Below are 12,908 nucleotides of genomic sequence, written 5' to 3'. Positions count from 1 at the left end.
CCACGACAGAGAAGGAAATGTTAGCAGTTGCATATGCTTTTGAGAAGTTTCGTGCATACTTACTTGGCACGAAGGTGGTAGTGTTCACGGACCATTCAGCTATCAAGTATTTGATGAATAAGAAAGATGCAAAGCCTCGGTTGGTGAGATGGATCCTATTATTACAAGAATTTGATGTGGAAATTAAAGACAAAAAGAGGACCGAGAATTTGGTAGCTGATCATCTTTCTAGGCTAGAGGGCTTGGAAGAGATGGAAGATGAGAAAAAGAAGAGGATCAACGAAAAATTTTCCGACGAGCAAGTGTTGCAAGTGGAAGCTCGGGAAACATATGTGCCGTGGTTTGCTAATTTAGCGAACTACCTTGTCACGAGAATTATACCCAAAGGGTTGTCATCTAACCAAAAGAAGAAATTTTTGAGTGATATCCGCACGTATGTTTGGGAAGATCCGTTTCTCTTCCATATTTTTAGTGATTGAGTCATTCGAAGGTGTGTGGGAGAGCATGAGCACCTTCAGATTTTGTCTGCATGCCATGATTCTGAGTATGGCGGCCACTTTGGAGCACGTCGAACTGCATTTAAAGTGCTTCAGTCCGGATTCTTTTGGCCATCTATCTTCAAGGATGCAAAAGACTATGTAGAGAGATGTGACAGTTGTCAAAGAACCAGCAATATCTCGTGGAGAAATGAAATGCCAATTAATAACATTAACGGGGTAGAACTCTTTGATGTTTAGGGAAAAGACTTCATGGGACCGTTTCCCAAGTCTAATGGGCAACAATACATTCTCGTAGCTGTCGATTATGTCTCTAAGTGGGTAGAGGCAGTGGCCTCGGCAACCAATGATGCCAAAGTGGTGTTGAAGTTTATCAAGAATCACATCTTTAACCGCTTTGGGACACCACGAGCTATTATCAGTGATGGAGGAACTCATTTTTGTAACAAGTTGTTTGAAAACCTCTTAGGAAAGTATGGTGTCCAACACAAGGTTGCTACCCCTTATCATCCCCAAACAAGTGGTCAAGTTGAAGTCTCCAATCGAGAGATTAAGCGGGTGCTTGAGAAAGTTGTAAAGCCGTCTCGAAAGGATTGGGCTCAAAAGTTAGATGATGCTTTGTGGGCATATCGAACGGCATATAAGACCACAATTGGAACTTCGCCATACAAGTTGGTCTTTGGAAAAGCTTGTCATTTGCCGGTAGAGCTTGAGCATAAAGCTTATTGGGCTTTGCAAAAGCTAAATTTGGATTATGATGCTGCAGCCGAGAAGAGAATGTTTGACATGAATGAAATGGATGAATTTAGGCTTTATGCATATGAGAGTGTTGATCTCTACAAGGAGCGTGCTAAGAGGATACATGATGCAGCCATTAAGCCTCGTCAGTTCCATGAAGGACAACTGGTCCTTTTATACAATTCTCGGCTCAAACTTTTTCCGGGCAAGCTCAAGTCAAGATGGTGGGGTCCTTATGTGGTGCACAAGGTATACCCCTACGGTGCTGTTGATATCCGAGATCAGAAAAATGACATTCTTTGGAAGGTGAATGGCCAACGCTTGAAGGCCTATGTTGGAGTTGAAGGTGACATGGAGGCAAGAGAAGTGGCTTCTCTAGTGGAGCCAAAAATGTAGATCAATAATGAAGAAAGTCGAGCCAACGACTATAAACAAAGGCCTGATTGGGAGGAAACCCAAGTTTTTATTTTTCTTTTATTTTTGATTTCTTATGTTGGAGGTTTTGTTTGCTCAATTCTTTCCTCTAATATTTATTTTGAATTGAGTGTTTCTTTTTGTAGGTTTGGTTTCTTTTTGTAGGAGCAACATGGAGATAGGACTTACATTGGAGCTTAGGAGGAAGCACACCCACAAAGGAATCTACACCCACCCTCCCACCCGAATGCACTATGGATATCACGCCAAGTTTGGGAGAGTCTTCTTTCCCTTTCCTTTATATGCTCTTCTTTGCACACATTGAGGACAATGAAGCATTCAAGTGTGGGGGGATTGTGAATGATTTGTTATGCATGATGCATGTTCCTTGGGTGTTTTGTATGCTAAAGTGTTTTGAATCATGTAATTGACGGGTGCATGCTTTATCTTCGGCTTTCTGGTTGGGAATTCTTGCTTGATTTTTCTTTATCTTTGAAGCTTAGGATGAATGAAATTTGTGCATGATTTATTTGAAAGAGCATGTTGTGATTACAACCGATTTCTTGAGTTGAGGAGAGTATGAAAGTCACATGTTTTGTGGAAATTATCTTGGATCGATTTGCTTTATTAGGTTGCATGCTTGCATTCACATGTGTTAATGATATGGGAAGATAAGGCACTAGGATGAACTACATGGCCAAATGATCACATGCCTAGTCCAACAAATGATCCCCTAGAAGCCAGTTTGAGCTTAATTCCCTTTTGTTTGTGTAAACACTTAGCCGATCACTTAGCTACTTAAATAAGCCTCATTTTAGCCTCATCAATAGACCTTGCTACTATTTGGGTGCTAAATACAAGTTTGAGCTTTGTGGTTTGAGTTTTGAGTGTTGGGTGGTGAATTGTAAAAGTATAGACATTTTTAGACTTGATGTAATGCATAGGAGAAAAGAAAGAAGTTCTTAGAAGGAAAAAAAAGGAAGAAAAAGACGACCTCCAAATTTGCAAAAGTCGAGGTCTTTACAAAAACAAAAAAAAAAAGAAGAAAAAAAAATTGTGAAATAAAGTTAGAGCTTCTATTTGTTCTTAAGATGTAATCTTGTCTAGAATGATCCCAAGTGTGGGGAGTGAGAGTTGGTTGTAAAATCTTTGTGTCTGATCTTTGGAAGGAAGTTGTAGGAGGGAAGAAGCACTCAAATGTGTAGCCTTTGAGCTCACTATCCATATTTATCCTACCTCATCCCTAGCCCCATTACAACCTTGAATTAAGACCTTGGACCTTATTGTTGACATTTTGTGGATGTTTTGTAAATAGCTTGGTAGAGTTAAAGAAGTTTGATTTGAAATCCGCAAGTCTATGTGATAAGTAATGCTTGACGAGTCAATGATGACGGTTTGAGTTGTATGATCCTATGATTGGACTTACTTTGACATGCACATTGACTTGAAGTTCTAGGTTGAAGAGTGATTGTTCTTGAGAGTGGGAAATCTTGATTGAAAATGTTGGGGGTTTAGATTTTGTTATTTACGTCCCTATGTGATTCGCTCTTATGAAAACTTTTGAAAATCTTTTGTGAGTTGAGCTTTAAAGTTTTATGTTTTATGTGATCTTGCTCGAGGACGAGCAAGTAAATAAGTGTGGGGGTATTTGATGCGAACCAAATTGTACATTTTTATTCCCCTAACTTTACATGATTTATATAGTTTGATGCTTGCAAAAGTATGTTTTATGGTGTAGAAAGAGGGATGAAGCTCGGATGGTGAAAAAGTTGTGCAAAATTACGTTAGGAAGCTCACAGAATTAGGCACCCGGCCGGGTGATTTTGTGGAGCTAAAATTCCACCCGACCGGGTGATATCGGTAGAGCATGCGGAGTCCAGATTTACCGCCCGGTCGGGCGATTTCATGTTTCGGAATGCCCGGTCGGGCGTTTCCCGTGATGCACCCAGTAGCAGTTCACCCGGTCGGGCGAATTTCCTTTTTAATTTCGCCTGGTCGGGCGTTTCGGAGCTTCAACCGCTAATTGGCAGTTTACTCGGCTGTTGAAGAATAAAAAGAAGGAAAAGAATCAGACGAAGAGGGTTCATTCAGAGAGGAAAAAAGAGAGAAAATGGAGAAAGAGAGGAGGAAGAAGTTCCGGCCAACATTCCAACGATCCGTCTCCAAATCCCAATTCCACTCAACGAGAGCATGATTCCTATGGTTTTTATTGCAAATATCACTATGTGTTTAGGCTAAGCTCTTTATGTTGCTCCAAGTTGTAATCTAGGATTTGTGTAGATGTTTTTACACCATTGAACTCATATGTTTGTTACCAACAATGTGCTTAATGTTATTCACTATGTTTTTGGCTAATAATGTAGTGTTGTTATTTCCTTTGCTATTGTCTCTTTAACATAGTTTAGGAATGTTTGAATGTTGGATTGCTATTGAATTAGAATTGTTCAAAGGATAATTTGATAGTGGATTAAGTAGGTGATCATAGTAGATGTTTATTTCTCTAGCGCTTCGTAGGAGTTTACAAACATTGAAGATTGTTTCGTAGGTTTTGTGTTCAGCTAATTGCGAACTACTCATCGTGTACATGTTCAGTGTATGTGATTGGGTTGATGTTTTAATCCCTTCATATGTTTCATTGTTAAAGGTGTAGAACAATACAAGCCAAGTGAGCAACTTGGAGTGACATATTTTCCCGTTCGAATAGTCTTTCTTTAGTTAACTTGTAGCTTTATTTTGTCATTAACTTTTGGAAATCAAAACCTTCAAAACAAATCACCTTTTAGTATGTCTTTCCTTTATTTTAGAGTTAAATAATCAATTCCTTCCCTGTGGATCGACACTCGAAGTATTACATTCGACGTTGTATTCTTGCAGTATTGCTGTAATATTAGAGCTATTTTATTGAACTCGAAATTTACACATCATATAGCTAAAGGTCAGTACCGGATATCGAACACAGGGAAAGCAAACACAAATTGATTATCCTCTACTAAGCTTCTTTCACTATTTGGAAAACCGAAAGTTTTGAAGATTTTGAAAACTAAAAACAACTTGAAAGCAATAAAACAACTAATTGGGAATAATTAAAGAGGTAAAAATATGAGAGATGGGAGAATTCCAGGGATGTGCGTTCACAGTTATGGTTATACAAATTCCAACTACAATACCCTAGCACAGTTTATACTTCGATAGAACGAGTCACATAAGTTTTGCTCATGCGGCACAAGCGTAGATTACTAACACTAGGGTTGTCAATCCTATATCCGTAACTCCTAAAAGCTCGTAAGACCTTTGAAAAGTCCTCACTCTCAATTAACAATGTCGTTTTAAGGGAAGCTAATTGTAGTGTCTACTAAGTAGATCTAACTCGCCAACCTACTCTCACGATTATGTAGCAAGTTATATTAAATCATCACCGAATGTGTCACTCAAGCGTGAAGTATTATAGAACAACTTAGGGAAGAAACGAAGTAAAAACAAAACGGATATTAAATAGCAAAACGGAATGTATAACCAAAGTTGTTACTAGCACATCCCTAGAATCCTATGAATTTAGTTACACATAATTGAATAAGCTAAAAACATAGATTGGAGGGAAAACAAAGTGAACATAAGAACTAAAGCAATAAAACCCAAAGGTTGAATCCTTGTAGCCTTGATCTTCTCTTGATTCCTTCTTCAACCTCTTGCACAATGAAGAACTCTCTCAATTTTATGCTCTAGAATTATGAGGCAAAAAGAAGATTCTAATGAAGAGGTTTGAGGGGGTATTTATAGAGGAAAAATCGAGCTCCATCAAATAAGGCAAAAAATGGCTAAGTTTGGTAAATCTTGGGAAGGAAGTAGATCAATTTCGTGCGCCGCATTTTCGCAGCGGGCCGCTGCACCTTGGCTAGCGGTCGCTGCACAATGATTCGTAGCCTCTGCCTCTTGGATAGCGGTAGCTTCGGAAACTCTTCGAGCGGTCGTTGCGCACTCCCCAGCGGTCGCTGGGCGTGTTCTTCGTTTAAGCACAACTTTCTCCGGAGCGGACCGCTACTGGTTCGGTGCTCGATGTGCGTGTTACAGCGGACCGCTAGGCATCTTTAATGCTCCAGATTTCCAACTTCGACTTTTTGTTGTCTTTTTAGGCTCAAATATGCACAAATCTCACAAAACACGTCAAAATACCAAAATAGAGAAAATATGCAAAATATGGACATGAATTGTGATTTTAACATTAAAAACAGACCAAATAAAGGCCTTAAAACAGTGCAAAATCCGAGAGTATCACATGTCGAGCACCCCATGTTCGAAGGTGTTTGGTTGTTGCAGAGATAGAGAAAAACAATTATGGTTCTTAGGGGGGAGAAGAAGAAGGAGTGGGAGAAAGGGAGAAATTTTTGAATGAAATGAAGAGTTGGAAAAGGCGATTATATTATCCAATTTTCAGAATTTTCATTTAACATTTAAAATGTAAAATCCAAAAATAAAAAAAAATTAAATTAGCTACGGTAATTAAATTCAGCTAATCAGGTCAAAATTGGGATAATTGACGGTTGATCGTTAAGAATTGATGGAACCGTAAAAAAAGGATGTGAACGAGAGCGTTTTCGTATTTTTGGACTCAAATTTCAAAAAGTGAATGTTTTGAACCAAAATCATAAATCGGTCATATGTTTAGGACCAAAATAGTACTTTACTCTATAATTTAATCTGAAAAGATAACTCTTTGTGTCTTCATATGTGGTGTCTGGGTTTCCCAGATAAAATAGTATCAATATATAATATATGATTGAGTTGTGAGATTCTTTTAGTTAGAGGAGGTTGGTTATGACTAATTATCAATGATTATCCATGTAGGATTGAATTGTGAAATTCAATCTTATGACCCAAGCATAGTACATATTTAATCCCGAAATACAATCTTGCAAACCGAGCAGTCCTATAGTATACTCCATATGTCTCATGTTACTTGAGGCGTTTCTTTTCGGCATAAGATTTAAGAAAGTGATGTTTAGTGAGTTAAAAAAAGATAAAATTAAGTAGAGGAGAAAATAAAGTAAGAGAGAGTAAAGTAAAAGAAATAATAAAGTAAGTGAAATTAGATGTTTTATTTTTAGCTAAAAAGATAAATGACTCAAGTAACTTTAGACAATCCAAAATAGAATATGACTTAAGTAAATTGAGACGGAGAGTGTACTATAAATATGTTATAAATATGTGCGTTATAAATGACAAGAAAGAAGAATGAAGAAATAAAATATTCTGATTATTCTAACGGTGATTTTCAAGGTGCCTCTTTTATCCATCTATCCTATTCCTATTTGGAAGAGGGATTTTCTTTACATTATTTTTGCATGTCTAATGCGTGTAATATGCACGAATTTGGCATGTTTTTAGGGGTTTGAATTGCTTAGTTTTGATCATATATTGTTTGAATTGAGTTTGATAATGTCTATATTTCTCTATTTAGGTACTTTGACCATTCCATTGAGATTGTGCAGATAATAGACTTGAAATAGATCTGTTAAATTCTCTAAATTCTGTCCCACATCGACTTGGTGAAGATCCCATCTAATCTATATAAGTGTGGATAACCCTCCCCCTTATAAGGCCTTTTAAGGGGTGAGTGGCCCATTTCTAATATGGTATCAGAGCGGGCCCAAGTCGATGATGGTTTTCTCTTTATCTCTTATCTACCTCACGAGTGGAAGACCGATGTCCTTTCCGGCCCACATCGATGATGGTTTCTCTTGCATTGCCTACCCACGTGATGGAAGACCGATGTCCTTTCCGGCCCACACGTGAGGGGGCGTGTTAAATTCTCTAAATTCTGTCCCACATCGACTTGGTGAAGATCCCATCTAATCTATATAAGTGTGGATAACCCTCCCCCTTATAAGGCCTTTTAAGGGGTGAGTGGCCCATTTCTAATAAGATCCAATACGAAAAGTACAAAGTTGGAGTTGAAATGTGGAACAAAATGAACTGAGCGACTCGTTGGGTTCGCAATTCTCTAACTGAGTGACCCGCTCAAAGGTTTCCAGAAGAGTCATAGAAAGCCAACGACCCGTTGAAAAGCTCCAATAAAACAAAAGACGACTAGCGACCACTGAGATTGCACCCTTGTGAACCCAACGACCCGCTGGATTGTTGCGGCTCATCCGAATGACGTATATTTATTTCATTTTCAACTTCAACTTATCCCCAACTATATAAAGGGACCTTGAGCTCAGTTTTTGAAGTACATGGATATATTACTATACATTTGTGAGAGGAAATCTTGCATGGGATTGCAAGAAAAAGAAGGTTGTGGCTCTCTCAAGTGCTGGAGCTATGTATAAAAAGTGGTTTAATCGAGATATCATGGTTGAAGAAGTTAATGACTGAACTAGGCCTTGGGTCATCAACCACCACGAGTAACTTGTTCTCTGATAATAAGGCTGCTATTTATATCTCAAAAAATCCAGTCCAACACGACCAAACCAAATATGTGGAGGTAGATCATCACTTTATAAAAGAAAAGATCGAAGCATAGGTGATAGAACTTCCTATTGTCAAATCTGAAGATTAGCTGACATACATTCTAATAAAGGTAGTGAACTCGAAGATCTTTGATGAAGTATTAGTCGAGTTAATTTTCAGAAATCTCGTTTCTTAACTTGAAGGGAGTGTTGGAAAGAAAACTAACATTCAAAATATAAGGAGAAAAATTAGGAGAATGATTAGATTACAAAAATTAGGAGATCGTGATCCTATAATTCAAATTTATCATGCATATGTATTTCTACCTTACAAGAGTATGTAAAGCATTATTATTGAATCAAATACAGAATATAGAGATTAAACCGCCCAAAATTAATTAAATTTGGGACTAATTCTTCTTTTGTGAAAGCATGTCAACTTACTTCCAATTTAATGAAGAGCAATAGATTAATTCCCGCATAGTGAGTGACGCATGACATTTGTGCGTCGCTATTAATGAAACGCACAAATGTTATGCGTCTTTACTGAAAGACGCACAAATAATATGCGTCTTTAATAAACACGCATATAGATTATGCGTCGATAAACGACGCATATATGTTATGCGTCGTTATTTAATGACGCATAACATATATGCGTCATTTGTTAAAGACGTATATTATTTGTGCGTCGTTAAATCGGGATTAAGAGGGCAGAATGCTCGTAATTGACAGACGACGCAGCGAGCAGCGAAGGAGGGGCGATTTCAGCGACGATTTCCGGCGATTTGAGGCGTTTTCCGACAGATTTCAACCAAATACCAAACATATTTCGGTAATTATTCATCCATTTGGCTACATAAATCAATAATTGCTGAAGTTATGGAGGTTTTCCCTAATTTAGTAAAGTTAGGGTTTATATGAAATTGCTCAATTTACGGACGATTACTGTTAGTGTGTTGCTTATTTGTGTTGTTTTGTTGCGTATTTGTGTGTTTCACATGAATTTAGGGTCAATTGTAGAAGTAAGTGGTTCAATTGAAATTATATACCCAAAGTGCAGAAAATATATATATTCTTGTGCAAAATTGTGAAAATTTTAGTTATCTTATGCTATTATATGTTGGGTGAATGTTTTGAAGTAGATGGCATCTGCAAGTTCTGAACAACAGTTATGTTATGGACCTGAGGATCCATCCGTACTGTTTCATCAAAACGAACATATTTCAGCCTCATTGTTGGCGAATGGCACAACAAATGTGTTCAGAGTTCGTAGGACGGAGAGTAAGGTTTGGGCATTGCCAATACATGAAGATGTGATGCATTGGCTTGATGTTTGGGGGTTCAGAGGTGTGATTGAATGTGGAAGGCCAAGAAGGATGGACAATGACCTAATAACTGCATTGATCGAGCGATGGAGGCCTGAGACCCACTGTTTCCACCTTCCAGTTGGTGAGGTAACCGTAACCTTACAGGATGTGCAAAACCTGTGGGGTTTGAGAGCAGACGGTCGTGTTTTCACTGGCTGTGACTACCCTATTGGATATGAAGATTGGCCCAGCAAGTGTAGAGATGTGTTGGGATGGATACCTGACGCAGAAACAGAAACGAAGCACGGTGGGTTGTTGATGACGTCTCTGATCAACCAAGCGACTATGCCGTTGGGTGATGGGCTGCATGAGTATGCATACGTCCAAAGAGCACGTATACATGCTCTAATCTTGTTAGGGGGGCTTATTTTATCGGACACTATCGGGTGCAAGGTCCCCTTTATGTGGATAAATGCCTTTGACGATCCGGAAGACGTGGCTAATATCAGTTGGGGTAGTGCTGCTTTAGCATACCCGTCAACTGTTAACACCGGTGCGGCCTTCTGGAACGCATGTATTGCAGGCCCAAATGCCCAGAAAACATAGTTGAACACCATTGTACGCCTCTAACTCAACAGATCGTTATGCTTCCACTCAACAATTGTGCCCATATTCTGTGACTGGAGTTCCAACATGTAGCTTGGCAACTGCCTAAACGATTCCTCCCATCCACCGTATACAAACTCTATAGCCTTTCTCTTTGCATACCACGCCTTCTTATAACTGATTAACACACCAAATCTGTCTTGAACATCAGCTATTATGGAGAAGACCTTGAAATCGGCACATTGTCGCACATGATGTCGAATCAACAGAGCTATCATTGGGGATGAAAAGTTAGCATGATCTCTATTAGCACGATGGCCTATACAAGTATGTCGATTCTTCCACTTCCTAACTTCCCACATATCGTCATGCGACCTTTGTGTAACCGAAACCTCCCACTTACATTCCCTCGCCTTTTCAGCGTCGGTGGTGCTGATGATGCCTGCCCCTGTTACTGTCGTTCCTGCTGGAAATTTGCATACAGCATGCCACCTTCTTAGTTTGCTCTCGACAACCTTAAACTATTTTTCATTCCACAAACTCCACATAGTAATAGCAGTCTTCATGTGTAGCTTGGAATCGAATTTTGTTCCCAACACAATCCGATGCGGCTCATTCTCATTCCAATACAAAAGGCTGTGTTCATTACCACCCACATCATCCGATACTCCAGAAGGACGACTTGGTAATTCACGAAAGAATCTAAACCCACTAGGATTGTATTCCGGAAGTGGTTGTTCACCTTGCATAACAGGTTTACATGGTACTATCTCATCATCAGAACTAGCACCGACATCATCAGCACCATCACCATCACTGAGATCGGGGTCTGCCTCTGTCTCAGATAGTGGCCTTGGCTCAGCAAGATCATCTGCAGCATCGACCTCATCATTCAATCCAACCCCAACATCAGCAACATCTACAACATCTAAAACATCTCGCTGCTCATTCATACTACGATCAAAGCTCATTTGGTCCACCCTCGCAGATGAACCAATACCACAGTCAAAACTCATTTGTTCAAACCTCGCAGATGCTCCAATACCATAATCAACAACTGGTGGGATTTCTGCACTCCTCACCGGTGAATACTCAACAAATAATTCAATACACCCACTTGAATTTTGAGCATTGTTGAACATAAACATCACACTGTCATCATTGCAAATCAGAGAACATGTATAACTCATACCGGAAGCAACGACTATACATTGTCTCCATAATAATTCAATTGTGTGTTGGTTCATATCTATTCCCATCGCATCACAGATCATTGCTACCAATTCAGAATAGGAAACACCTGAATTTAATATGATGGAGCTCCTCGGACGAGGTGGTTCATAACCAATACCCATATGTGGTAGTTGAACTACTCTACCACCCCAATACAAACTCACAAATACTTGCATGATTTCTGCATCAAAGACATTTAACACAACGACAATTAAGGACATTTTTCCTACAAGCCCTAATTTGTATAAATTGGGTCAAACTAACAAATGAAAGCACAATAAACATGAATAATGTCGAATGTAGCTAAATTGATTAACAAATTACCGGATCTTATAGAAAAATCGCCGGAAATCGCCTGAAAACGCCGGAAATCGCCGAGAGAGGAAATGAAAGTGTGTGTATGTTCGTCCTGTGATCTGCGTCTGCCTGGAGGGGGTTAAAAGCCGATTTAACGACGCATAATGTTTGTGCGTCGTTCAATATCGACGCATAACCCTTGTGCGTCGTTCAATATCGACGCACAATCCTTATACGTTGTTAAGCGACGCATAATCCTTGTGCGTCATTAATTAACGACGCATAAGGATTGTGCGTCGATATTGAACGACGCACAAACATTATGCGTCACTCCCTCAATTAGAATGAATCTATTCTCCTTCATTATTTTGGAATTCCATTAACTTCTTAGCACAAAAGAAGAAAGAGCTCTTAAATTTGTAATTGCAAATTCTAAGAAATATAGTACTAAAATCAACAATTAATTCTTTTTCATAATCAATTTCTAGAGTTATATAGGGGTATATCTTTGGTGAAAACATGATTTTAGTTAGATTTGGTGGTTGTGGAGAACGAGAATCGGCAAGGAGTGGAACAGAACCGTTGCATAAATAACTCTATATTCACATATAAAGCTAAATTAATAGATGTAAGTTTAATAATAATTAAAAGATTCGATATTCGCCGCCACAACCATAAACGAGCTAAATGACAATCTATTATAAGATAAAGACTCCCTTACTTTAGCTTCCCAGCAATAATTGGAACACTCTTTGGTCAATATTTACTTTATAAATATTTGTTTAATAATAAAAGAATACATGCATATTATTCTGGCTTACAGAATCACAATAGTATAATTATATGGCGTTAGGATCAATAATTTTATGGATTGAATTATTCTTTTTAAAAGTTATAGGGATCATTATTATTTTAATCAACCCAAGTGCATGGAGGGAGTGACGGAAAGTAGTGAGTATTAGCACTTCATATCATTGTAAAGTAATCCAATTGAGCATAGTATCCTTCCTTTTGTCTAACAAAGCAAAATAGTGAAAAGATTATTTTATGCGTATAAAAAGCATAGTCATAGAGTAAATATCTCATCGGGTGTTCGGTTGGCAAGATTAAATCTCATGATTAAATATGTATCATGTTTGGTTCATAAAATTGAACTCTTCAACTTAATCCTAGATTGATAGTCTCATGATAATTAGTCATAGTCTCCCCCCTCCAACTAAAATAATCTCACAACTTAATCCTAGATGGATAGTCTCATGATATTAGTCATGGCAACCGAACGCCGCCATGTGTAATAAAAGTGCATCTTATTATAAGAAATACTACTATAAGATTGGGATATATATACTTATAAAATAATAGAGAAC

General features: G+C 38.4%; 1 protein-coding gene across 1 annotated transcript; it reads left to right on the top strand.

Moving 5' to 3' along the window:
* The first annotated feature begins 8,774 nt into the window (after window positions 1-8,774).
* LOC121810407 (protein MAIN-LIKE 2-like) lies at window positions 8,775-10,011 on the top strand. The gene is made up of 2 exons (XM_042211181.1): window positions 8,775-8,930; window positions 9,241-10,011. The coding sequence occupies exons 1-2, from the start codon at window positions 8,814-8,816 to the stop codon at window positions 10,009-10,011; spliced, it is 888 nt and encodes a 295-aa protein (XP_042067115.1). The 5' UTR covers window positions 8,775-8,813.
* Window positions 10,012-12,908: the final 2,897 nt, after the last annotated feature.

Source organism: Salvia splendens, chromosome 7 (genome assembly GCF_004379255.2).
Source record: "Salvia splendens isolate huo1 chromosome 7, SspV2, whole genome shotgun sequence".
Lineage (NCBI taxonomy): Eukaryota > Viridiplantae > Streptophyta > Magnoliopsida > Lamiales > Lamiaceae > Salvia > Salvia splendens.
This window is presented reverse-complemented; position numbering and strand designations above follow the sequence as displayed.